Source organism: Staurois parvus, unplaced genomic scaffold (assembly GCF_062004578.1).
Source record: "Staurois parvus isolate SC_StPar_1 unplaced genomic scaffold, SC_StPar_1.0 ptg000686l, whole genome shotgun sequence".
NCBI lineage: Eukaryota > Metazoa > Chordata > Amphibia > Anura > Ranidae > Staurois > Staurois parvus.
The window spans coordinates 3,024,609-3,052,284 of NW_028318482.1; the positions used below are offsets into that span (position 1 = coordinate 3,024,609).

A 27,676-nucleotide genomic window follows, 5' to 3' on the forward strand; every position below is an offset into this window, starting at 1 on the left:
TTTAAAAACTTTGTACATAAGACAGTATGTACAAAGTTTTTAAAACACCAGCTTATATATACTGAATAGTTACATAATTTTAAAAAAACACAAGTCCATCCAAATTGGTTGGCTTAATTTAAATAATCACATTCACTTATTATAGCTACAAATAATAAAATATGGGTTAGGACATTTGCCTTTAAAGTACAGTCTACTTAGTTCTTTATTGCATTCTGTATCGCCGGTTAGTCAAAGTAGTTTAAATAAATTCTATTGAAAAAAGTCAGTTATAGAGTTACCAAATATATTTCACAGTCTTAATGTATGTAGACTGTCTGACTAACATTGCTCACGTCTGTCTTCATATTGCTGACTGATGCAAGCGCAACATTTAAAGTTCATGAGGGCGGAATATCTGCAAAGATCAGGTTCCCTTATCTGATCTATATATATCTAATCCTAGAGGATAATATCCAGTTATGGCTGCTAAACCAAGCTCCTGGAAGCTACAAAATGTGAAAGGAGGTTTATTTTAATACATCCACATTCTGATTTTAAATTGCATAGGCCTAGAAAAAGGAAAGTGATACTGTTTATCTGAGTTAAACATTGCTGTTTTCTATTCTGCTTTGCTATATTATTGGTTTATGTGTATGTAGCAGAACTAAGCTTCTAATAGCAAATTATTAATAATCTTTATGTCACAACTAAAAGGATTGCCGCATTATTTGATATTCACAGTGCAGGGTATTATAATACCTCTATACTACAATGGGTATAATATATATTTAACTGTATATCTCTCATATCTTGAAATATTGGCTGCAGGGTGCAGATGTCAGAGCAATACTTTCTTTGTCTTAAACTGCAAGAACATTTCAGAGGACATTTCTCCCTTTTTCCTTAGATTTCACATCAGCATGCAACTCTGCATGCTGATATGTACTCACCTAACATTCTTGTTTAATGTTTTTCTGCTTTACTTTTTTTCTACTTGCACTTTCTGGTTTCCCTGAAGGCAGTGGTGACATAACCCCTGCCTCACAGATGCACCCCGGAAAGTCAATGTCATCATTGCCATCAGGCAAATGCCAATCGTAAGCTGCGAGATCATGTGAGATCTCGCAGTATTTTCATACTGCACATAAGCATGATGAAGAGCATGAAGTCATTCACTTCACTTCATCTTGGAATTACATTCATTTGCTGAGGAAAAAAAAGAGAAAAGCATCTCCCCAAAATCTCGCATGATTTTGGGGATGTTTTTTTTTCCCAGACATTTTCAAAATGGTGGTGTGGGAGTATGGACCCACACAGCACAGAGACAGTACAAAAATAGGTAAGTATGATTGTTTATATCCTCCATATTCAGGTATGTAGGTTGAATGAGTAGGGATGGGGGAAAGTCCTCTTTAATGTGGCTTAAAGGGACATACTGTAGTTAAACAGAACCTGAGCATACACCTTGTATACCGTGCATATATATGACACAATCCTTGTACCCACAAAATATCCCTTATTTACTGTGCCACAAGCAATATATCTCACAGACACTCAAACACGTGGGACAAAAGGATTAATAAATATGAGACTCTTACAGTACTCTACATCAATAAAAAGTCTAACTTAGAGGAGAACTTCATTATAATACTTAAGAACTGTTCAGCAAGTATCAACTGTTAAAACAATGAACACTTTGGTTAAGACAAAGTTATATACAGCACAGTTAACAAAGTGCAGCAGTCAGGACTATATAATGTACAGCACAGTATACAGGGAACAGTGCTCAGAAGCATGATTGGGGTAGGCACAGTACAGAGTGGTCAATCTAGCAGCCTTACATTATGGCCCTAGAAAAAGTGGGAACCATCTGCATGCAGAAATATCTGAAGGACCAACACCCAAATCAAGACCAAAAGACTAGAAGCCTTCTGCAAGGCAGGGAATTACAATGACCAACAGTGAGAAACAGAGGATCAACCTGGTGATATAGACCAGAACAGAGAATCACCACCAAGGGGAAAGATTCTACATGACTGACAGTGAATCAAAACCAGTGGTAAAATATGAGAGCCAATAATCTTCTAAAACAGATGGGACAACGCATTACTCAAAAGGAGGACACTAGACCAAACAAGCGATGTAGCAAATAAGAAAACAACCACTAAGACACTACCAGGAAAAAAAATTAGAGGGTAATAAAACAAGTCCAGAACAGAAGTTCAGACAATTTAAAGCAGAAAGTTCAAGACTTATGTTTCTGACCAGTTGGATTTAGAGAGAGGAGGTTCCATGATAAAGAAAGAGGCTGTTTGGTCAGACAGCCAATCTCCCACAGAGACTGCAATGTGATGTGTAGGTCTTCACAGCATAATATCCCAACAGATAAACAAATTAACCCTAAGACTGAGAGAAATTCTAAGGATACCAATCAACTGACTGATGGAAGGCAGTCTTAAAAGGGTAAGCAGGAATAAGGGTATCACAAGAATCTAGGCTGTTGCACATGACACCCAAATTTAGACAGATTACCAGAAAGAACAGAAGCCCTTTTTTCCAATACCTAAAAGTGTCCCTAGGGTCTGACAGAGAAACTCTGCAAACTTTCCTAAAGTGTTACTAAACCCAGGACCCTGCATTCACTCCATCTGGTCTCCCACTGTACACAGAACATGGAAATGCAATTGTTTTAGTAAATACAAACTGCTAAATATCTTTTCTCATAAGCAGTTAGAGTATTCTTGTGACTTCCATCAGTGTTCAGCAGAGCACTGGTTAAAGCTTGTTGGAGGAGTTTTCTCTAGGAGGATGTAGAACCCCTGACCCCTGTCTGGGCAGTGCTGATTAGCCCTGTGCTGATCACATGCACTCTCCCAAGAAAAAAAAAAAACCTCTCTAGCAATACACACCAAATTGAGCATGTGCAGTGTCTCCACTCAATATGTCTTATCAGGACATAAGAGGGAGACACTGGAAGAAAGGGAGATTCAGAGAAGTCGAGATCAAACAGCCTTTTTACACAATGCAGAGGATTAACCCTTTATGTTCCATGGTGAGTATAGCAAGCATGCTTTACTGCATATACAGACTGATTTTACTGTTGTGGGTTTAGTAACACTTTAACTGTGATTTTAATAAACATCAAACCTGCCCGAAACCAGCAAAGCATCCTCAGCTCAGGAGCAAAGGGCAGGGACACTAGCCATACTGCTAGAAACAATTAGAAGGAGCTTCCTTGTAAGGCTGCAACTCAGCCACATAGATCCTGATGGTCAGGTCCCACAAAGGCCTCCAGACATACTCTATCACCAACTGAGGAAACTTGCAGCAGGGTCTCAGCATACAATTTCTGTGGACAATTCAGGGGAGCACAGGGCCATCTGCTGATGGATATTTTCTGACATTCAGGCAATGAGGAGCACCCAGGTGTGAAGCACTCACACTTACCTGTGGGGATCCTCAGATAAAGAGAGCTAGATGCTTTGTGATGCTTTGTCTCAGGGAAGGACATTGTGGTCAAGAGTAGTACACTAAGCATGGTCCAGAAGAGGGATCAAGTCACTGAACCTGTTACAAGGGGAACTCGCAAACTCTCCAAAAGGTAAAGGTACTGTGAGACTTAGGAGATGTTCATTGGAAAGAGGGGTAGGATACTGACTCACAGAAGGATCCCTTATGAATCAGGAACTGTCTGCTCTGGAGGAACAGACTGAGTATGCCTCCGTCCCTCCAAGCTACCATAGAGACCATCTGGATGTCTTGCCTTGAAATTAGGCTTCCAAACATATAAGGAAAGGCTGGAGGGGGCTGAGAGTCCATGACAGAAAGGATGACTATGTTGGGAGGGCATTCCCTTAGCGCTCTACAAGCCCTGAAAGAAGAAAAGAGGGGATGTTTTCCTGATAGGTAAGGAAGGGTAAAAAGAGTTGACTTCTTTAGTAGGGGCTTGAGCTGAGTAGCCTGGCCCTTTGGTGGCTCACAGATACCAGCATTAGACACCTGAGAAGCTCCAACAGACCAAAACTTGCAGACGTTAGGGTCATCAGAATGGTTCATACATAAGGTCTAGTGCTTTGAGAGGGAACAGGAGCTTCCAGAGGACATTGAAGGGTCAGGTTCTTTCAAGGAATCTACCCTTTCTTACACTTTCTGGCAGATTCAAATCACTGCCTAAACAGCATAGGAAACCACAACAGTTAATTTGAATTTGGATCTAAGAAAGGAATTTAACTGTTTATCAGTAAAATATTAGGTAAGCACATCTTCAACCACTGATTTATACATTGCCTCGGAAAGGGGAAAAGCTCTGACACACTCTTATTTAGGGCTCAGGATCCTTCAGGTGTTTCTATTTGTCATAATGAAAAGATGGAAACAGCAAGTGTAACAGAAATGTCTTTGCAGCTCCAGGAGCTCTGCAAGTTCCTAGGCCTGGAACAGCAGACTGATCCTTCAAATGCAGTGAAGATTGCATTACATCCATGAGTCCTCTGTAGGAAACTGTGGTGCCTCAAAAACAGAGGTAGACTATTGGAACTCTGAAACAAAATTAGAGATCCTACAGGAGCCGCCGGCTGGAGCTTAGAAGTGTCAGAGATAGACTGTGCAGTGGAATGGCTCCAGGACATGCTTAGACCCTCTGTGGGCAGAGTGTCACAATATCTGAGCACAAGAAGCCATAAAGTCCAGAGAGGATGTGGATGTCCTTGTGAAAATGGGAAAGCCTTTGGTCTCACCCAAAACAGACTTCAATAAGGCTATTCCTATAATAGAAGTCCCAGACTCCTTATTTTGAGCATTGGTATCTTCTGTGGATACCAAATAAGCATCCCTAGAACCACTAGGGAAGTAAAGGCAGAGGTTGCCCATGGCAGAAGGACCACCCTCTGTGTGCCTGGGTGAAGACATGTTGTGTCCACACAGCAGTTACAACTAGGCCCAAGTGAAGCAAAAGCTCACATACTCACAAACCCAGGAGGCTGATTCTGATTACGGTTTCAGGTGTCCAGAGGTGACCAGGTCACTGTAGCAGGAACAGCAGCAGAATGATACTTCCTCCAAGCTGAATGGCAGAAAAGGGAATACACAGCTTGCACATGGCTGCCAATGGTAGCTAATTGTGCATCAGCTTGACTGGCCTTATTCAAAAAGTGAGTCTTCAGAGACAGGGTCACACCTGAGTCTGCACCACAGCTCTGGACCCAGAAAGCACTTTGTGGCTAATTAACACATTACGCTTATGTCTGTAAGAGAACACAATGAAGAGCCCAATGCCTAAAGGTCACATTTCAGGCTAGCCCTGAATGTCTAGAGGGGTGAGGGTACAGCTTTTAAAGCTATTGCTAAGGAAATGCCGATGTGGATAACTGCTATGTAGAGGCCAAATCAAGCAGTCTTGTAATAGGAGCTGGAAAAAAGCAACCGTGTCAGCTTTCATAAGTCAGTACATTATGTACCATGTGTTAACCATTAGGGATTCCTGCACATCTGATGTTTAGGCTACGTGTACGATAGAATTAGGATCAGTCCATGGCAGTGACATAATTTCTCAGTTTAGTAATGTCATTGTAGGACTGCTTAGTATGGTTGGTATGTGAGATTGTCAATGTTGGGGTCATGTTGTCCTTAGCGTAAGTCAGCCTCTGTATATGACCCCATGTATTTAGCCATTATTTTTTATTGTTATTATAATTAAATATGCCCTTTCTCTGTTTCTTTGTTTTGCTGGTTTCATTCTGTAAGTCTCCATTCACACCTACAGTATACAGTTTGCTTTTTGTCAGTTTTGCAGGGCTTTTTGCAGTTCATTTTTCATTTTTCGACACGCATTTTTAATGCGTTTTTATTGCGTTTTGTTCAGCTCTTTTTTTTTGTTGTTGTTGGAGTGGAATTTTTTTGTTGCTGGGCAGAATAACAATGCAAAACGCAGCAAAAACGCACTTCAGCAGCTTCTCCATTGAACTTTATTGTAGCAAAAACACTGCTTTTTGCTCTTGAAAATTTTATGCAAAAAGCACTAAAAGCACATTGGTGTGAACGAAGCCTAAGTAAAGCCTTAGCGTTGATAAACGCAGGACTAAGCCTCAAATCCATTGTTATTCCCTCCTACTTGAACACTAAGATGCTGTCTTTGGGTCAGATTGGGAGTGTTTGCAAAGTGATAGAATTTTCATTTTAACAGGTTTTTTTTAATCTTTGTTTGCTTTTCTTTATAAAGTAAGGGTTCATTCACACTGGCAGTCTCGTGGGTAAAAACAGCTTTCCCCAGCTGCAATAGGGTTGTACACAGACCACAGCAAAAATTGTACCCCATGTAGTGTTCAGAGGGAAAAACTGACGCAGAATGTGACCCATTTAAGTGAACCCATTCAGTTTTCCCACTCCAGAGGACGTTTCTATTGCATTCACCAGGGAATCCTCCCTGCTGTCAGAATACAATACTTATGCAGGAGGGATTTCCCCATCAACACTGAGTGTGTTGATGGGGGAATTAAATCATTTTTTTTTCATTCAGCCACCTAGTTGAACAAAAAAAAATACATCATCTATGGTCTGCCCCACAGTCTGATGGTACAATCTATTTAACATCTAGATATTTCATGGGCTTAATTAACTAGATATACTGTAAACTGAAATTAACTGATTAGGTAGAGCTTGGCACAACATTAATAGAGATGGAGTAAGATAATATACTCTTCTTTCTCTGACATTCATAGTGCTGGTGGTGGGATCATCTTCCTGCATCTTCTTGCCTACAAGATCCCTGGGAATGCCGAGTTGTCCAAATGTGAAAAAAGACACTATAGCACAGTGCAGGAGAGTGGTGACATAGGTCTTTGTGGATCTCAGGGAAACAGTAAATGTTTCCAAAGTTCCACAAAGACCTACAAAAACCCTAGAAGAGTAGGGACATGTAGTGATGTTTTCTTAATTTTCTTGTTCAATCTTTTTATTGACAAACCAACAGAGCATACACATCAACAGTAGCATTAAGTTTACACTGAAGAGTGGGAATTGCAACCACTTCAAGTACAATAAATATCATAATAAAACTGAACAACAACATGGTACAATAGCATATAAATAGTCTAATAGCATCCGCTGGAACTGAAGATAGGGGAGCTGAGCCCTATAGCATTTGAACAGTGTGCTATCAAGTTCACAGTTTTATTTGTACTGGTATATATTGTTACAGAATATCTTGATTGTTACTATTCCAATGTATTATTTGTGATAATTGTTTATTTTAGATACTTTGTACACTTTAGTTGCACATATTTAGCGTGAGAATAATAGGAGCGCTAGGCTATACACTTGTTTAACATATTTAAGTAAGGAAAGATAGGGAAGAGCAGAGGTAAATTTATTTTAAAAATGTGAGAAATAAAATCAATGTTTTAAATACAAAAACTACTGCAATATTAGAGCATCACTAAAACTTGGTTATGTTTGACAGATAAGCCCGGTCCAGCTCATATTGTAATGGTCAAGGAGGTCTGGGGCTTTAACGCTCTTGTGGAATGGCAGCCCCCTAAAGACAATGGAAACTCTGAAATTACAGGATACACAATTCAGAAAGCTGATAAAAAGACAATGGTGAGATTTCATTAATTTACTATTATATTTTTTACTACTTTGAAAATTATTTTCTTACCTGGAACCAGTAGTAAGTAGATCAGCCATTTGCAAAGCAGTTTTCCCACACCAGAAGATATTCCTATTGCATTCACTAGCTGAACAAATGTCATGCTGCAGTTTACATTGGAATGGAAAGATATGTATTAATGCCAAAGCAACAGTTTTCATATTCTCATCATCGATGTAAAATGATTAGCTAGCAATAACATTTTTAAGTTGGCCACACAATATAACTCAGCCATAGATGATCTGGATTTGTCTGATTCAGCGGGGCCCGGACAACCAGCTTGTCTGGCTTTTTTTTACTCACTCACTATTCTGAGACCGGAGAATCCTCCTTGCTTTCAGAATACAATAGTTCTGCTGGAGGAATTCCCCCATCAACACCAAGTGTGTTGCAGGGGGAATCAAATCATTTTTTTTTCCATTCAACCTCCTGGTTGAACAAAAAAAAAAAATGTATCGTCTATGGTCTGCCTCACAGTCTGACTGTACAATCTATTTAACAACTATATATTCCATGTGCCTAATTAACGAGATATAAACTGAAGTGAATTGATTAGGTAGAGCTTGGCACTACAACAATGGAGATTGTAGAGACTGTACAGTGATCGCACTGTCATATTGTAAAATGTATGGACAACTTTACACATTTTATAATTGTTATCATCTGTTAGTTACACAAAATGTTACACTTTTTTTCAGATTTGGGGTCCCTGCTACTAATTATCTGAATAGCATATCACAGTAGACCTCTAGGCATGGATATTTTCCATGTTCTGCTAGTTTTTGGCAATCTTCAGAAGAATGTTTCATATGTATATGGTCAGAAAAAGATATTTTATAATTAGTAAACTGGCTATTAACATCACACCCATTGTCAAGACAAGTGTATTATTAAATAAAAAACATGATAATCAACAGAGCCCCAGCAAAGCATGATTGCAACAAGCCAATATTTTAAATGTTTGCCCTGCTAAAGTTGTCTTGACAATTGTGAAGTAGACAGTAAATACTGTTTACCTTAAAACTCACTGATAGAGAAGGCCATTGAAATATTTTTTATGAAGGGACTTATTTATTAATGAGGTGTATAGTAAACGCAACTGAATTTATGAAAATAGGTTGAGAAGGTAAAAATGAGGACATAGTGATGAGTCACCTTGTCATTCAAGCACTGTACATGGATAGGCATTTGTTTACAAGCAATAAATGCATATTCGTTAACCACCTTAATACCAACTTGTCACACCTCCTTTATTTCCAGATTTCAGTGCTGTGATAGTTTGACTGACAATTACAAAGTCTCTGTTAATCATCTGTGACTTTTGCCTATGCTGCCTGCACTGTGTGCATCTTGTTAAACAAAAAGCTTATTTTTTATATAGCCTGTTAGAATAAATGCTGTCCTAGTGGCTGTTTTACTACAACAACTAATGGAGAAGGGGTTAAGTTAAGTTAAACATAAAAAATTGTATTTCTTTTTTCAATTTTTGCATATTTTGCTATTGTTTGAGGTTTATTAGACAGTAGAAAAAAAGACCAAACAATACCCTAAGAAGGCAACAGTAACACAAGTATGTGCCCAGAATCAAAGTGGTCCTAAACGCAGAAGGTTTTTTTTTACCTTAAAGTATTCTCGGCATTAAGGTAAAAAACCTCCTGCATGCAGCTCCCCCCCAAGTCCCCCCTTATACTTACCTGACCACGATCTTGATCCAGTACTCTCTCTGCTCTCTCCCTCCTCACTGGACAGAGAGACATCAGTGGGAACCATTGGCTCCCACTGCTGTCAATCACAGCCTGTAAGGACGGAGTAGGGGATGGGGCTGAGCCACACACTGTGTGTCAATGGACACACAAAGTGCTGCTCAGGAGTGAGCCAGCACAAGTGCCCCCATAGCAAGCTGCTAGCTATGGGGGTACTGAGCAGGGGTGGGGTGGGGCAAAAACACTGGTGGGGAGGATCTGGGCTCTGCTCTGTGTAAAACCATTGCAAATATCAGGTAAGTATGACGTCTTTAAGGTTTACAATCACTTTAATAATGCAAATATTTAGACCCTGTTTCTTCCTATTGTCTCAAATAACAATTAAATACGCAAAGCAATCAGCAAGCAAGACCCCGTCTCAATGTGTTATTTAAATTGCTATGTTCCTGTTTCTAAAAAAAAACCCAGCATAATAAACCAACAAAACGCAACCAAACCCTCAAAACACCTAAAATCACCATAATATCACCTTCTCTAATGACCTCAATGTATTTTGCCTATAGGAGAAAATTTGGAAAAACAATTTCAAATTTAACTAAAATTTCAGGGAAGTGAAATTGGCCAATTTGTCTCATGATTAAATCTAACTAGTCCACACAGAGCCTTGAACTCAACTCTATCTAACACCTATGAGATGTACTGAAATGCTGTCTTCTAGCTAGGCCTGAACGTTCTTCATCAGAACTCACTAATGCTCTTCTGTCCCAAGGGAAGTAAATCCCACTACTAATGTTTAGTGGAAAGCCTTCCCAGAAGAGAAAAGGCTGCCCTTGCAAATGGAGGTTCAGATTCACATCAATATCCATGGTTTCAGAATTACATTATGGACAGGCATGTGTCTGGACACTTTAGACTGTTTAGTGTGTTGACAATTTTATAACGCTTGCTGGATATAAATGGATGGTTCTACTGGTGTACACTCTACATCTTATCTTCAGGAATGGTTCACCGTATATGAGCACAATCGTCAGCCACGCTGTACAGTGTCTGACCTCATCATGGGAAATGAATATTACTTCAGAGTGTTCAGTGAGAACATAGTTGGGCTCAGTGACACACCCGGACTCTCCAAGAACACAGCCGTCATTGAGAAAACTGGTGAGTGCGAAATTGCAACAGAGTGGTTATGTGCAGGGGCGGACTGACTATTTGGAAACTCGGGCACTGCTCGAGGGCACAGGGTCAGTAGGGGGCCCCAAGAGATGCCCCTGGTACATTTTTCATAGGCTTTTTTGAGTTTGGGCAAGGACACAGGGGCCCCATGATCCCCTATTGCCCGGGGGCCCCATGAGTTGTCAGTCTGCCCCTGGTTACGTGCTAAGTCTTTGAAGAAATTCTGCATATATTCATACACCATAATTTTAGATGCATATTTTCATTGAGGCTGACTTTTTTTGGTCTCTTGCTGGTTCCAAAATTCCACAGCACAAAAACTTAAAAAAAAAAAACTGTATTTAAAAAAAAATGGGGGGGAGTTTTTAATATTTAAAGAAAATTGAGATTTTTTTTTTTAAATGAGGAGGAATTGGTTAAAAGCTGCTATGCAGTCCTGCACAAAAAATGTGCTCCTTGCTCTCCCCCTCCACTTTATCGTTCTTACCAATAACACCATGTACGCTTGCAGTGATGTTCATCAGCGTTTGGACACTACCTTGGATAAGGAACAGGTTTTTAAAACCATTTGTAGAGCACAAACCCCTTAAAGAGAAACGGTAAAGAATGGACATTTTTTAATAACTTGAGACCCTGAGCCAGTTTCTTCATATGACACCCTTGCATCCCAAAGCAGTTTTGTTATCTTAAAACTTTTTATCTCTTTGGAAAATTGTAAAGCTATTCAGCCTTTGAAACTGCATGTACATTTGTTCTTTGCGAATGGGTAAAAAAATCAATTGTTTCTAGACTATTTTCTCTCCAGGATGAATGGTGTACACAGTAGAATGAATCAGGAAAATAGCACATTATGGCCACTAGATGGAGTATAGGAAATAATTATCACAATTGTCAGCTTGATCTAGCGGCCAAAATGCATTATTTTCAAAACAACTCTATTTTTATGAATTAATAATTATCGACATGGAGGGAAAAATAGCTTAACAACATTTAATATTGCCTCCTGTTTGCACAGAATGAATGTACATAGAGTTTCATAGAAAAACAAATAGCTCTGCAAATGTTAATTAATTATACCGCTTAGTGTTTACAGTCTAACCTGACAAACTATATATTTTTGGGGGGACAGATAAGCATTAGACATGAGTGATTTGTTTAGTTATGAATCAAAATTTGGATAAAATTTTTGTTATTCGGATGTATCCAAACTTGTGAAGCACAATAGTAATGAATTTCAATCCAAAATAAATTATAATGAAAACAATTCAAATTTGAAAATGCATTTGAATTTGAAAATGAATTTGAATTAAAAATTGAAACATATTGCAATAAATACAGTAAGGTAGTACAGTAAGTGAAATAGAAAAAGAATTATGATTCCTACTTAGGCTGCTTTATAGAATAGAAAATAATAAGATAGAATAGACTAGAAAGTTAAAAAAATAGAATAGAACAGAACATACTAGAATATAAAAGAACAGAATAGATACGAATATACAGAATAAAATAGAAAACAAAAGAATACAAGAATAAAAACAGAAAATAAAAGAATAAAACAAATTACAATAGAATAAATCAGAATAGAATAGAAAGTAAAGGAATAGAAAATAAAATAATATAAAATAGAATAGAACAGAAAAAATAGAATATATTAGAAAAGAATATAACGAATATAGCTGTCTTCCGAAATTCAAATTTTGAATTTTGAAATTCGAATCTTGAATTTCGAATTTTGAAAATCGAATCTCAAATCAATTTGAAAATAACGAATATACGAAACGAATTCCGAAAGCAAATAATTCTAACAAAACCAATATGACGAAATTAAATTATTAACTTAACAAACAAATCCAAAACGAAACAATTATTTTCTTCATACACATCTCTGATAAGGATTTAATTACATAGAAAATTTGGATGCATACATTCTTATCTAGGTTTTATTTAGAAAGAAGCAGTAAAAACTGATCAACAATTGCATTTCCTGTCATTTGTTCCCAAAGCAACTTTTACATCATTTATGCAGCCCAAGGCACTCAACTAAAATATGATCAAAGTCTTCTACATAAGAGGACATCACATAACTGATGAACTAAGTTGAAAAGCCAAGACCTTTTTATGTTTTAGATAGAATGTGGAAATATTAAAACCCTGGTCATGTTTTTTTTGCTGCCCATGTTTTACTGCTGACAGAAACACAGACAGAAATAAAGTGCTTTTTTCCTTATTTGAAATCTAAATCCCGTCAGATTTGTATTGTCTGTGTTCCTGTTGCAGATGTTCCTGCACTTCTTATTAGGTGAAACTGATGTCAGCAGAACAGGAGGCGAGGGTAAATCTCTCTAACGGAGCCTTGGATAGCAGTAAAAACGCAGCAGAAGTTCCAGTATTTAGAGCCCATTCCCACTTGTGCAACTTGGGGTCCAAAGTTGCATGACAAGTAGCACCCCATGCTTCCCAATGAGTACCATTCATATCTGTGTGACTTCAAGTTGCAGCAACTTGAAAGTAGTTCCTGCAGTACTTTGGTTCGACTTTCATGCAACTTGAGGTCTATAGACTTCAATGTAAATCCTCCAAAGTCACACCTGAATATTATACGTGTGACTTGTGTGCGACTTTGTACAGCAGAAACAATCATCCTTGGTCAAAATAAAAGTCACACCAAAGTCGCAATGAAAATCACACCAATTTGAAGTCGCACAAGTGTGAATGGAGCCTTCTCCAACCTGTCAAACACTAGAAAAAAGACTTTGACTTGACCTACACCTCCTCTCTCTGATGCTTCTTTGCAAAGTACGCAGGAAAAAATATATATGTTCATGTAAATATTTTTGAATAAAATGAAGATAAATGTAAGTCTTCATGATATGATAACAAATTAGCAGGACAGTGGTGTTATCAGAGTGTTACAGTGGCTAAAACTACAAATGACATTGTCCTCCATTTTGAAAGTGTTTGGTGCTTGCGCAGTTAACCCGAATGTCATATAGTTCATCCAGCATAGTTGCTGGAACCTGAAGATTTATAGGAGAAATGAATATTTCTCTTTTTTTCTTGTTTGTATAATTTATTTCTTTTTAGGATTGTTGCAGGGAGAGGATGGACAGAGCTGTACCAGCCTCCACACACACTGACAGGAATGCTGTGGCATCACATGTGTGGGGAGAGTGGGATATACAGCTATTTGTAGCCCACCACACTGCATCCACAGTATATTAGCATATCCCATGGCTCTAAGTACCATCTCTATGCTGATGACATACAATTCTATCTCTCTACCCCTCACCTCACCCCTTTAGTCTCCTCTCGCATTACTAACCTACTAAGTGACATATCGGCATGGTTGTCACTTCACTTCCTCAAACTAAATCTTTCCAAAACTGAGCTAATACTATTCCCTCCAGCCTGTGCCCCCTCCTCTGACTTCTCCATCAAGATCAATAACACAATCATCAGTCCCTCCCCTCATGCCAGGGTACTAGGTGTATTCCTAGACTCCCATCTGTCCTTTCAGCCCCAAATCTAATTGCTGTCCAAATCTTATAGACTTCACCTCCGCAACATCTCCAAGATACGCCCGTTCCTAGCCTCTGAAACCACTAAGCAACTTATTCACCCCCTTGTTATCTCTCGCCTTGACTATTGTAACTCCCTCCTCATTTGCCTACCTCATCGCAGGCTATCCCCTCTTCAGTCTATCATGAATGCTGCTGCCAGACTTATCCACCTTACTAACCGTTCTGTATCTGCCACCACTCTCTGCCAATCCCTCCACTGGCTTCCCATTGCCCAACAGATAAAATTCAAAACACTAACAATAACGTATAAAGCCATTTATAACTCTGCCCCAAATTACATCACCAATCTTGTCTCCAAATATCACCCAAATATCACCCATACTCTCCGCTCCTCGCAAGACCTCCTACTCTCTAGCTCCCTTGTCTCCTCCTCCCATGCTCGTCTCCAGGACTTCTCCAGAGCTTCCCCATCCTCTGGAACTCTCTACCCCAATTTATCAGACTATCGCCTACTCTGCTCACTTTTAGGCGATCTCTGAAAACCTATCTCTTCAGGGAAGCCTATCCTGCCCCAGCTAATAATGGAATCTTCTATTCCTCCTACCAGTCCATCCCCCACAGTTATTACCTTTTGTACCACTAGCCCCTCCCTCTTAGATTGTAAGCTCCAAAGAGCAGGGCCCTCCTTTCCCTCTTGTATTGAACTGTATTGTTGCTGTATTGTCTCCCGTTATATTGTAAAGCGCTGAGCAAACTGTTGGCACTATATAAATCCTGTATAATTATAATAATAATAATTAGCATTGTATAGCACAGATCTGAATTCAAAGGACAGGCCATGCATTATGGATGCAAAAAATCCAGTCCAGTGAATTTCTCTATTAATTGGCCTAGACTGCAAATGTAGAGCCCTCCAAAATTTCTGCAAACCCATAATAGAAGCAAAATCATAACCTTATCCCTAATGGTGTTATAATGCTTTTTTTTATGGAGTAATATGTTAATTAGAAATGTTCAGAACAAAAAAATCGAATTTTGTTTCATTTCATTAATTAACTAATTTTGTTAGTTAAATGCGTCAAATTAATTTTTCGGAATTCATTTAGTTTCGTTTATTTGTTTTTGACCAAATTGAATTCAATTTGAATGAATTTGGAAAATTTGAATCTGCATTCAAATTTATTTTCATTCAAATGTGGCTGCCGAATTTTTTACATCTAAGAATTGCAATATGTTTATATTTCATATCCATTTTCAAATTCAAGTCGAATTCAAATTTCATCATTTTGGACAAATTTTGTTTTGTTATTTCAGAGGATTTGTTTACACTCGTTACTATTGTGATTTGGAATTCAGAAACATGTGAATTTCTGAATAACAAAAAATTTGTCCAAATTTCAATTCAGAATGAAATGAATCACACATGTCTAATGTTAATGTTGGAGAACTTAGATCATAAGAGCAAACACTTTACACTTACATATTTATGTAAGCAAACAAGTTCTTACATATGTGTTACAAATGACCATTTGCTTATTGACCAAAATTATCTTTTAACCACTTGCCCTCCACAGCATTTACCCCCCTTCCTGACCAGACCATTTTTTGCAATACAGCGCTGTGTTACTTTAACTGACAATTGCAACACTGCACCCAAATTAAATTTATGTCCTTTTTTTCCACTAATTGAGCTTTCTTTCGGTGGTATTTGACCACCTGTGCGTTTTTAATTTTTTTGTGCTATAAAAAAAAGGACAAATATTTTGAGAAAAAAACAAATAGAGCTTTCTTTCGGTTGTATTTGATCATCTGTGCATTTTCTATTTTTGCGCTACAAACAAAAAAAGACCGACAATTTTGAAAAAAAAAAAATATATATATTTTTTACTTTGTATTCTGCAACATGTCTTTGCTAAAAAAAATCCCAATACATGTAAATTAATTGGTTTACGTGAAAGTTATAGCGTCTACAAATGGCAGTATATATATTGGAATTTTTTTTTATATTAGTAATGGCGGCAATCAGCAACTTATAGCAGGACTGCGGGACTGCGGTGGGCATTCTGACATTGGGTGGGAACTGACTAACTGACACTGACATCCCAATGACACTAATACAGTAATAATAAAATAAATACACTAATAAAAAAGCACTGACACTGTACTAATGACACTTGTCAGGAAGGGGTTGACATCTGGGGTGATCAAAGGATTAATAGTGTGCTGTTTGCTGTTTTACGTGATGTGCTGTGTGTGTTTTACATGGGAGACATGCTGCTGTGTATTTCTCTGCTGTGCAGAGAAATACACAGCAGCAAGTCCTTGCTGGCAGGAGAGAGACCTGTGTTTACATACAGGTCTCTCCCCTGTCAGTTCTACACAGCGCTCGCTGGGTGCCGGCGGGGAATCTATGTCCGAGACCCTGTGATTGTCATCCTTAGCTGCCAATGGCAGCACGGGTAGGGCGACACACGAGCGCACCCCCTACCTGGAAATGCAAATCACGTATATATATATATATATATATATATGTGTGTGTGTGTGTGTGTGTGTGTGTGTGTGTGTGTGTGATTTTGTGCAGCCCTGCCACTCTGTAGCAGTATTTCTACTGTAGGGCGGTGGGAAAGCAGTTAATGGCTACATTGCATTGCTAATATATGAAAGCTAATTGGATGCCATGAATTACACAGGGGGGAATTTAGTAAAACTGGAGCACTCAGAATCTGATGCAGCTCTGCATGGTAACCAATCAGCTTCTAATGTCAGCTTATTTAATTAAGCTTTGGCACTAAAACCTGGAAGCTGATTGATTTCTGAGCATTGCTGCACCAGATTTTGCACCGTGCAGATTTAGTAAATAACATTATAACAAATGTCATTGGTTTTTATTTAATAACAATAACACTTTTGATTTATTTTCTACCTTTTTTGCTTTACAGGTCTAGTCTACAAGCCTCGTGACTATCAAGAAATGGATGTCTGCATGGCTCCTAAGTTCCTCACACCTCTTGTAGACCGCAGTGTAGTTGCTGGGTATAGCACAGCCTTAAATTGTGCTGTAAGAGCTCATCCAAAGGTACACAGCTGTCTCTGGTGAAACAGATCATGCCCCATGTATGGTACTTTTAAAAGCCTTCAGTGCTCTTCTACAGAGAAACCTTCAGTGACCTTCTACAGGGCCTTCAGTGCTCTTCTACAGAGATCGCCATGAAACTGATTATATTTTTTTATAAATGTCCCTTTTTACTGGTGCAAGGAATTTGCTGGCTGTAAATCATTTCGGAAACAAATACACATAAACTATTTAACATTACTTTTTTTTAACACAAATGTTGTCAGAAAGTAGCGCTAACTTTCCTCAGAAAAATATGTCTCATAATGCATTATTTTTAAGGTCAATCCACCTAAAGAGATGTTTCAGTTATAAGTAAATTTATATGGAAGTCCCCAGCTGGTTTTTTACATCAAGTTTATTTCCAGCCATTTTTTTTGGTATAGTTGGAACGTTTAGAATATTTTCAGATTTTTAATCCTATCTGAAATTTTTTTGGTGAGATTTTTCCTTATTTTCTCTCCCGGTGACAACATTGTTACCCAGACAAGAAGTAAAGGGAAATCTCCAACTGTAACAAACAGCAGTAACAGAAAATATAAGAATAGGAGGAAGATTAAGGTAAGGTTTGAGCCCCGTCATTATTTGATTACTGTCAGTGTACCAACTGCAGATTTTCTTTCTCTTTGGTGCCAACATTTTCATTTCTCCCTATGTAACCTCTGACAGCATTAATAATCTGGCAAAAATCCTAACTCTTCTTTGCTGCATCCAAGCATACAAAAGCAAGTTTTGGTGAGAATTACACTTTATGGTCTACAGAAATAAGACTTCTGCCATGTACCTGGTGGAGGAGTTGTCGAGAAGGTTCCCTTACATGTCCTGTCCAATACCCCCTGTTGTTGGTGATTGGATGTAACAGGACAAGGAGTGGAACATGTGCCTGTGGTGGGTCCAGATATAATGGATGATCTGGAGCCAGCCTGGATACTGATGTGGTGCTGAAGAGGTTCGGACCATATCTGTACAGATTTCTGGTTAGGAGATCAAGCACAGGAATGCATAGAATCAGGAATCAGAATTGTAGTCAGGGTGAATAGGATTCAGTAACAACCAGGCAACAGAAATAAAAATTTGGCAAGAACCAAGTAAACTAAGTCAGAGCCCAGGCCAAGGTGGAGATCAAACAGCCAGCAGAGGAACCAGTACAACAGGCAGAAGGTAAAGTCATGATGCAAGCCAAGGTAAGTGATGAAAGATATGGGAACAGAAGGAGGCAATCTGGGTCAAATACATGGGTTAATGTACTAAAATCAAATAGACTGTGCACTTTGCAAGTGCAGTTGCACTAACTTTCCTTATAGCTTAGTAAATGTGGTAAAGCTCTTCTGATGCATCATCCAATTATGTGCAAGCAAAAATGCAGGTTTTTTTTTTTTTATTTCCTTGCACCCGATTGGGCATTCTTTACAAAGTGAAGCTTCAGATCATTTGCTAACTTCTGGGGAAAATGAGTGCAACTGCACTTACAAAGTACACAGTATATTTGTCTTTAGTAAACCCAGCCCACAGAGTAGCAGAAGCACAGGCCAGAACATAGAAGGCTTAGTTAGGTACTACAACTTTCTAGGTTGTGCAGAGCTTTAAAGCTGAACTTTGTGAAATTTCAGAAGTAACATTACAGTGAGACCTCTCCCATTAAATGGTTGTTTTTGTTTAGTTTAGCAATAAAAAGCAGTTTTACTTACCATATTCTTCTCTTCCCGGCTGCTGATACTCTACTCTACCTTGCTCCAGGTTGTGGGCAGGCCTGTGGCATTCTGAACTACAATACAGGACTGCTGCATTTTATGTGAATTTGTGTTTCTAAAGTTTTTAGTGTTTTACAATACTTTCAGGATGTTGCCTCCTGCATAGTTAGTGAAACATCTGACAGGTAAAGTGAGACCTCCTGTGAGGTCCCACCCTCCCTGAAAACTCAAGGTCAGAGAGACATAAGAAACTACCAAGTGATGTAAGTCCTGAATCTACCAAAAACAGAAATGTTCACAATACAAAAAGTCTAAGGCTACATTCGCACTTAGCTGGGTGTTTTTCAAACAGTTTTTCAAGCGTTTTTGAGCATATTTGCAAATAGTATAGATGTCTTTTCAGGAATTTTTCACTTAAGCGGTTTTGCTGTGACCAATAGAAATAGTTGCTGTTTGAGCTGAAAACACCTAAAAAAAACGCTTGAAAAACACTTAAAAAAAAGAACGCTCATTCCCACTGTTCAGGTCTTTTTCATTCAAGTTTACGTGGACAAACACTCTGATCTGCCTGAAAAGTAACGTAACTACTTTTTTTTGCAACTGGTGTTTTGCTACAGGTGACAGAATACTTAAGTGTGAAGAGGGGCCATTGGAAATAATGGGATTTTACTTGTTGAGTGTTTCTGAGCGTTTCTGAGTGATGAGCTTCGGGCTGAAAAATGTTTAAGTGTGAAGGGGATCTAAAGGTGCTCATAGATGTTAACTGACCTTCTCTCAAACAGTCATTCTTAAAGTGCTTTTTCTTTGATGCAGCCTAAAGTGATCTGGATGAAAAATAAAATGGAGATTAGAGATGATCCAAAATTCCTCATGAAACATAATCAAGGGGTTCTTACCCTGAATATCCGCAAACCCAGCCCATTTGATGGTGGAACCTACACCTGCAAAGCCATCAACGAGTTGGGTGAAGCTGAAGTGGACTGTAGATTGGAAGTCAGAGGTAACATATGTAAATATTTTAAAATAGCGTTGGCTAAAAAATGCCAGTATATTGTTATGCTCAGGGGTCAGGGATCACTAGCACAGCCATATATTCACAAAAACAGTTTTAAGTTTTCCAAAAAGGCAAATAATGCCTCCAAGAGAAAATTGCTTTTTTTTTTCAGCACAATCTAAACCAGGGGTCCTCAAACTTTTTAAACAGGGGGCCAGTTCACTGTCCCTCAGATAATTTTGAAAAAAAACTAATATTTTTGACTTTTTGCTATAAAACATATCTAATAAAAAAAAATTACAAAAATAAAATTTCTTCATACATTTAGGCCAAAATGTATTCTGCTACATGTCTTTGGTAGAAAACAAATCTCAATAAGGGTATATTAATTGGTCTACATGCAAGTTATAGTGTCTACAAATGGTGTTATATATACAGGAATTTTTATTTACTTATTTATACTAGTAATGGCGGTGATCAGCAATTTATAGCGGGGCTGCAGCAGGCATTCAGACACTAACTGACACTGGGTGGGAACTGCCACTGACATCTCCAGTGACACTAATACAGTGATCTGTGCTAATAAATAGCCCTGACACTGTACTAATGACACTGGGCAGGAAGGGGGTAACATCTGGGGCGATCAAATGGGTTAAAAATGGCAATCAAGGGGTTAATATGTATCTTACTATTGTGTGGGTGCAAATGTGCTGGTTGTATGTGTGGCGTGTCTTCCTTCTCTCCCTGGAACAGGGAGAGAAGATTCAGCTAGATTCTGTGCCTGAATTTACAAATACAAGCACAGCTCTGCTTCTCCATTTGTTGCAGGAGATCAGAAGAGTCCCAGCCAAAAAAAACTAAACCTGGAAAAACACAGCGACATACGGATACGTCGCTGGTCCTGTAGCTGCCGCCCATCCACAGTACATTGTGAGCGGGTGGTCTTTAAGTGGTTAATAGTGTCTCCCAATTCAGGACTTTACCTGCAGGAGGGGTATCACAGTCCCAGATGCTTTGGGGGTTCTCCATCAGAGCGGCAATCCTCAGGAGTGTTCTGCAATTCAGCAGTGTTTCACAGGCACCTGCCTAAACTCCCAAAACTACTCCATCTAGTCTTCTGTGGAATTTCACAAATATAAACCCCTCCTGCAGCTACATTAGCCATGTACTACCCCTTAAAGAATATATATATGCACAAGGGTTCTTCAAAATGTTTCCATACTTTTTAAGCAGTACAATTTTGTAATACATTCACATTTTTTCCAATTGTGGGCTGACAACTAGAGATGAGCGAATCGAACCTGGCGAAGTGGAATTCGTTTCGAATATCAGGAAAAATTTGATTTGCATCGAATCCGAATTTTAGCAAACTTCGGGTGCACGAATCGAATTTTTCCCGATCAGCCGGCAAAAGTGTCACTGCAGAGAGCTCCGCTATTTCTGACAGTTCTGACAGTTCATTTACAGCGGTTGAAACATTGTATCTATTTGTTTCCATTTAGGATACAGATGTTTTTATTCAGAAATAAATAGATACAATGTTTCAACCGCTGTAAATGTGAAGGAACTGTCAGAGAACTGTCAGAAATAGCGGAGCTCTCTGCAGATACACTTTTTGCTGTACTGGAATTCTTCTTCTTTTCATTCTTCTTCTTCTTTTCATTCTTCTTCTTCTTCTTCTTTTCATTCTTCTTTTCATTCTTCTTCTTCTTCTTTTCATTCTTCTTCTTTTCATTCTTCTTCTTCTTTTCATTCTTCTTCTTCTTCTTCTTTTCATTCTTCTTTTCATTCTTCTTCTTCTTCTTTTCATTCTTCTTCTTCTTCTTTTCATTCTTCTTTTCATTCTTCTTCTTTTCATTCTTCTTCTTCTTCTTTTCATTCTTCTTTTCATTCTTCTTCTTCTTCTTTTCATTCTTCTTCTTCTTCTTTTCATTCTTCTTTTCATTCTTCTTCTTCTTCTTTTCATTCTTATTCTTTTCATTCTTCTTCTCATTCTTCTTTTCATTCTTCTTTTCATTCTTCTTCTTCTTCTTTTCATTCTTCTTCTTCTTTTTTTCATTCTTCTTTTCATTCTTCTCATTCTTCTTTTCATTCTTCTTTTCATTCTTCTTCTCATTCTTCTTTTCATTCTTCCTCTTCTTCTTTTCATTCTTCTTCTTCTTTTCATTCTTCTTCTTCTTCTTTTCATTCTTCTTTTCATTCTTCTTCTTCTTCTTTTCATTCTTCTTTTCATTCTTCTTCTTCTTCTTTTCATTCTTCTTCTTCTTCTTTTCATTCTTCTTTTCATTCTTCTTCTTCTTCTTCTTCTTTTCATTCTTTTTCTTTTCATTCTTCTTCTTCTTCTTCTTCTTTTCATTCTTCTTCTTCTTCTTTTCATTCTTCTTCTTTTCATTCTTCTTCTTCTTCTTTTCATTCTTCTTTTCATTCTTCTTCTTCTTCTTTTCATTCTTCTTCTTTTCATTCTTCTTTTCATTCTTCTTCTTCTTCTTTTCATTCTTCTTCTTCTTCTTTTCATTCTTCTTTTCATTCTTCTCATTCTTCTTTTCATTCTTCTTTTCATTCTTCTTCTCATTCTTCTTTTCATTCTTCTTCTTCTTCTTTTCATTCTTCTTTTCATTCTTCTCATTCTTCTTTTCATTCTTCTTTTCATTCTTCTTCTCATTCTTCTTTTCCTTCTTCTTCTTCTTCTTTTCATTCTTCTTCTTCTTCTTCTTTTCATTCTTCTTCTTCTTTTCATTCTTCTTCTTTTCATTCTTCTTTTCATTCTTCTTCTTCTTCTTTTCATTCTTCTTCTTCTTCTTTTCATTCTTCTTTTTCTTCTTTTCATTCTTCTTCTTCTTCTTTTCATTCTTCTTATTCTTCTTTTCATTCTTCTCATTCTTCTTTTCATTCTTCTTTTCATTCTTCTTTTCATTCTTCTTCTTTTCATTCTTCTTCTTCTTCTTTTCATTCTTCTCATTCTTCTTTTCATTCTTCTTTTCATTCTTCTTTTCATTCTTCTTCTCATTCTTCTTTTCATTCTTCTTCTTCTTTTCATTCTTCTTTTCATTCTTCTCATTCTTCTTTTCATTCTTCTTTTCATTCTTCTTCTCATTCTTCTTCTTCTTCTTCTTTTCATTCTTCTTCTTCTTCTTTTCATTCTTCTTCTTCTTCTTCGTCGTGCCCCGTGACTGCCCAAATGAGTGAAGTGTGCGGTGATTCTAAGATCGACGGCACTCATCTGCATGTCATACTGACTGACAGTATTATTTCTCTTCCCCAGCAGACTCCAAGGGCATTTAAATTAAAGGTACAGTGTTCTGCACTAATATAAAGGCTTTCTGAAGCCTAGAAACCCTTTTAATAAGTTAAATTTGCGGCGAATAAATTTGCATCGAATCGAATTTCTCCCGCAAATTCGGCGAATCAGCCGAATCGAATTTTTGAATAATTCGCTCATCTCTACTGACAACACATAACATGTTTATGGATTGTTGTCAGCCACGCCCAGTTTTCTTTTACCAAACTACTTAGACCCACCTATTCTCCCATGTCCACAACATAGGAGCTAATCATTAGTAGTCACAAGATAAGGAAAGAGGGCTAATTACTCTTTATTATTATTATTCTTTGGCAATATCAAACTGATGAAAAAATGCTATTGAGGTACACACACACACGCACACACAAAAACCAATATATTGCATATTACCATAAATTAAAAGTGGTGGCTGCATTAGCTTCATTAGGCTTTTTGTTTCCTTTTTTCACCAAGTAATCCAGCCAGTACATGTTTTGAAATTTGAACAGATCTGCAGGGACCAGGGCGGACTGACCATTTGGGCACTGCCCGAGGGCCCGGGGTCAGTAGGGGGCCCCATGAGACGCCCCTGGTACCTTTTTCATAGGCTTTTTTGCATTTGGGCAAGGACACAGGGGCCCCATGATCCCCTATTGCCCATGAGTTGTCAGTCTGCCCCTATTTTCGATCCATCTACCAAATTTCAATCCATCTACAGTCTTGCTGGTCATTTTCAAGAGCAGTCAATGTACTGATGAACTGTTCACGAAGGGGCTTCAATCAGCGCTGCAGCTGACTCCTTCACTGTTAAAAAACAATGACACAGTGGGAAGGATTTTTGCATCCACCTCCCTCGAGTGTGTGGATGGGGTGATCAGTTTAGTTTTTGTTTATCCAGTCCACTGACTGAATGAAAAGAGTGAGTAATGTATGGCCAACTTAAGTCTGTTATTTTTCAACTTCCTTTAACCACTTCCCGTCCAGCCGCTGTATATAAACGGCCGGACGGTGGCAGTGCAGGGGCAGGTGGCAGTTCATAAACGGCGCCCGCCATTGTGCTTGGTCGTGGGGAGTGCGCGGCACCACGATCCGGTGCCTGCTGTGTCAGGATGACCTCTGTGTGAGGTCCCGATCATGTGATCACTGATTGGCCAGACAGTGATCACATGAATAGGTGTAAGCAAGATGTCACTTCTGACATCATTGCTTACTATGTGTGAAATCTGTAAATGATCACAGAGGTCACATGGTACAAGGCTATTCACAACAGCCTTGTACCATGTGACAAGCTGTGACCAATCACAGCTCTCACAGTATTTCTCAATGACTGCAAGAATGCAGTCAGAGAGAAAGAGAAATGATTGCTTTTACAGCCTTTATGGGCTATGGTATAGAGGTACACGTATGTTTGTCGGTCACCAACACATATGTAGAGTGGTATATTCACTCATTAGAGGCAGCACAGCAATTATTTATGTTAGTCTTTATTCATTTATTTAAACCTTTATTTCAAAAGGAAAAAAAGGTTGTTGTAACTGCTTGAAATGTGTTAGCTTGAGCATTATTCAAGTCCGTTTAAATCTGCTAGTGCATATAATACTACCCTTTCCACAGATTCACTATGCTGCTGTCTAAAGGTGTCTCTGTAGCTCCTCATCCAGAGTGGAGACACCCTAAGATAGGAAATGTGTCACTGGCCAGATCACTGGGTGAAGATTAAAAAAAAGCCTAAAAAAATTAAAACTAATGCAGTCACCACAAATACAGTTTGATAAAGTGAAATATATCAAAGGTTCAGTTTCACTTTAGCGGGCCAGAATGAGGTCAAATATGTATCTGTATTTGAAATGGGTTTCTGTCATATAAGTGCATTAACTATATTTTTCCTTTCTCAATACAGTTCCCCAGTAATCCTATCCTGGATCGATAAGCAGTTTCAGTAAGTATTGTCGATACTACAAGAAAGACTTCAAGTAAAGCTGGCTATAGACAGTAGTGAACAGTCAGACCTACATGCGTTATCTAATGAGGTTAATTACCTATAGGCAAATAGACTATGTACCTAGAAATCGCAATTGCAATCATATTCCCCAGAGCTTAGTGAATGTGGTAAAGCTTTGCTGATTTCCATCATTCAGTCATGTGCAAGCAAAATGCTGTCTTTTATTCTTCTTGCACCTGATTGGGCATTCTTTACAAAGTGAAGCTTCACCATATTCACTAAGCTCTGGGGAAAATGAATGCAACTGCACTTACAAAGTGCACAGCCCATTTACCGTTAGTAAATTATGATTATTATTATTATTATACAGGATTTATATAGCGCCAACAGTTTGCTCAACAATACAGTTCAATACAAGAGGGATAGGAGAGCCCTGCTCCTTGGAGCTTACATCCTAGAAGGGATCAACCTCAATGTGTTTTGGGCAAGATTCTGCCCCCCAAAAAAAACCTCTGGTTGCATTAACATTTTTGTTTTGAGCATTGGAGCATGGAAGGGGGGTTACCTGCAGACTGTCCTAGTGCAGAATTATCTATAAAGAAAACAGTAATGAAAGGGCAAGTTTTTTAATATAGCTGACTATTCTGGCATCAGAGAATCCTATTAGTTGCTGTTGGGAACTACCCCACAGGCATTAGATCTCTGGCATCTTAAATCTATGGGAACGATAAGGTCATTCTGATCAACTAACCTACAACCTTCAGGGGTTGTCTGTTTAAGTAATAGGTGGAAACAGGGGCGGACTATTTTGCGCCCTAAGCAAGGCCAGCTACTTGTGCCACCTCAAATAAATAAATAAATACATGTAAAACAGGAGAAAATATTAAATCAACAAAATATGAAACTGTTAAATTTATTTTAATGTTCAAAAATAACTGTCATAAGATGCCACCAGTACCAATATTAAAGACAAAATATATATTAACCAAATATAAATGAACTGTATTAACCAATCAGACAAACAAAAAAAAGAGACAGAGTTACAAAACGCCACAGTGATTAGCAGCCACCAGCAGTAAGGGACTGAGTCTGAGAGGAACACTGGACGGAACCACAAATCAGCTACTACACTGTCCCCAGACACCCAACATCTTCCTCTGTCCTTTCTTCCTCACCCTCTACCACCCCTCCCCTGAACTGAAGGATCATTATTGACGTGGCGGCATCCCACACAATCAGCATCCACTCCCCTCACCCCGACCATTGTTCACCCCCTCCTCCTCCTGTCACCTCCATGACCCGCTATCCTCCTAAGCTCCTTCTGGGGTGCGGAGTCCAGGCTGCAGTGCACAATGAGGGCACGTGGCCTGATCATCCTACTCACATAGGGTTAACCCTGCAACCAGAGCACACCCCCGACTATTGATTGGCTCCGGCTGTGTAGAAGAAGGTGGAGCCAGCGCTGGACATGCCCCATTTGGTCACAAGCCAGCTGCATGTTATAGCTGGAGGATTGTGTCTATATATATATATATACAGCTGTGTACTAAATGGTCATGTGTGTGGACAGACTCTGAGACAATTGTGCAGAGTAAAGATATCATCCTTCCCTCATCATTCCCTGTGTATGAGGAGAGGGGAAATCTGTAGAGAAATGAAGAATTCATAAAAGAGGTCCATAGGCCAAACAGAGAGGATGCTGGCTTGTGCTGCGCCCAGGTACCCCTAGGTGGCAGTGCACCCGTGCACCCTAGGTGGCTGCCTAGTTTGCCTAGTGGAAGCACCAGCCCCATGTACAAAGTGCACCCAGTTGTTAGCCGGTGAAGGTCTGTCTTGTGTGTGGCTATAGCAGGCAGCCAAAGCACTTTAACTAAGACTAACCTCATGGGCATACCAGACCTTGCCCTGTAGCTCTCACTCTCTCACACCCAGGAGTATCCAGATGCTGGCACAACATTTCCCAGGGCTTGACAGCCAGGTGACATCATGAATAACTCTCATAACATCTACTGCGATATCTGAATAACTTCACAGAGGCCACATGTAGATTAACTTCTTCTTTACTGAGGAATTTAGCATAACATACAGTCATTCATGCCCTAGGCCCCAACTCAGTCCAGTAGAAAATGCTCTCTTTAATGTTGTCATCAGTCCCATCAGGCTGGTGAGGTATCTTCATGCCCATCTTCGGGGGAACCCCTTCCAGGGGGAAAGGAAAGGGGGAAGCCTCTGCTCAAGTGCTGACTTCCCTCATGACTCCTCTTCCCCTGGCCAGCAACCTACTCCTCCCACTAAACTCCCCCTATCATATTTAAGGGGATGGATCCTGCCAGGAAAGAAGTGAACTCACTCTCTTACCTGGAAGGATATAAATTGCTACATCCTAAGTGGGCCACTAATGAACCCAACCTTAACCTGCCTACTCAGTGTTCATCTACATGTTTCTATTTCTGGCCTCTGACTTTAGTGCCTTCCTAAATAGGGGGGTCAGGTCAATAACAATATTACAGATAGTAACTGGTACAGAATCATTGCTGACAGATGAGGCAGCCAATATTCATCTTACTGTAATGCAAAGCAAAGCTATTATATAATAAGCTTGATACAGCCATTGACACATACAAGAAACAGAT

The 27,676-nt window shown here is 38.8% G+C and overlaps 1 protein-coding gene and 1 long non-coding RNA gene across 7 annotated transcripts in view; one reads left to right on the forward strand and one right to left on the reverse strand.

Moving 5' to 3' along the window:
- Positions 1 to 27,676, forward strand: part of LOC149447453 (myosin-binding protein C, fast-type-like) — a 209,830-nt gene that overhangs the window by 177,253 nt on the left and 4,901 nt on the right. For all 6 annotated transcript variants that reach the window (XM_089652564.1, XM_089652563.1, XM_089652561.1 and 3 more), the window contains 5 exons: positions 7,439 to 7,578; positions 10,329 to 10,488; positions 16,964 to 17,100; positions 19,641 to 19,827; positions 25,002 to 25,040. In XM_089652564.1, coding sequence (XP_089508690.1) covers positions 7,439 to 7,578; positions 10,329 to 10,488; positions 16,964 to 17,100; positions 19,641 to 19,827; positions 25,002 to 25,012 — 635 coding nt within the window. In that variant the 3' untranslated portion in view covers positions 25,013 to 25,040. The remainder of the gene's footprint in view (positions 1 to 7,438; positions 7,579 to 10,328; positions 10,489 to 16,963; positions 17,101 to 19,640; positions 19,828 to 25,001; positions 25,041 to 27,676) is intronic.
- LOC149447454 (uncharacterized) overlaps positions 7,646 to 27,676 on the reverse strand; it is a 29,266-nt gene continuing 9,235 nt past the window's right edge. Inside the window, exon 3 of the long non-coding RNA XR_016305880.1 lies at positions 7,646 to 7,731. This is a non-coding gene — a long non-coding RNA (uncharacterized LOC149447454). The remainder of the gene's footprint in view (positions 7,732 to 27,676) is intronic.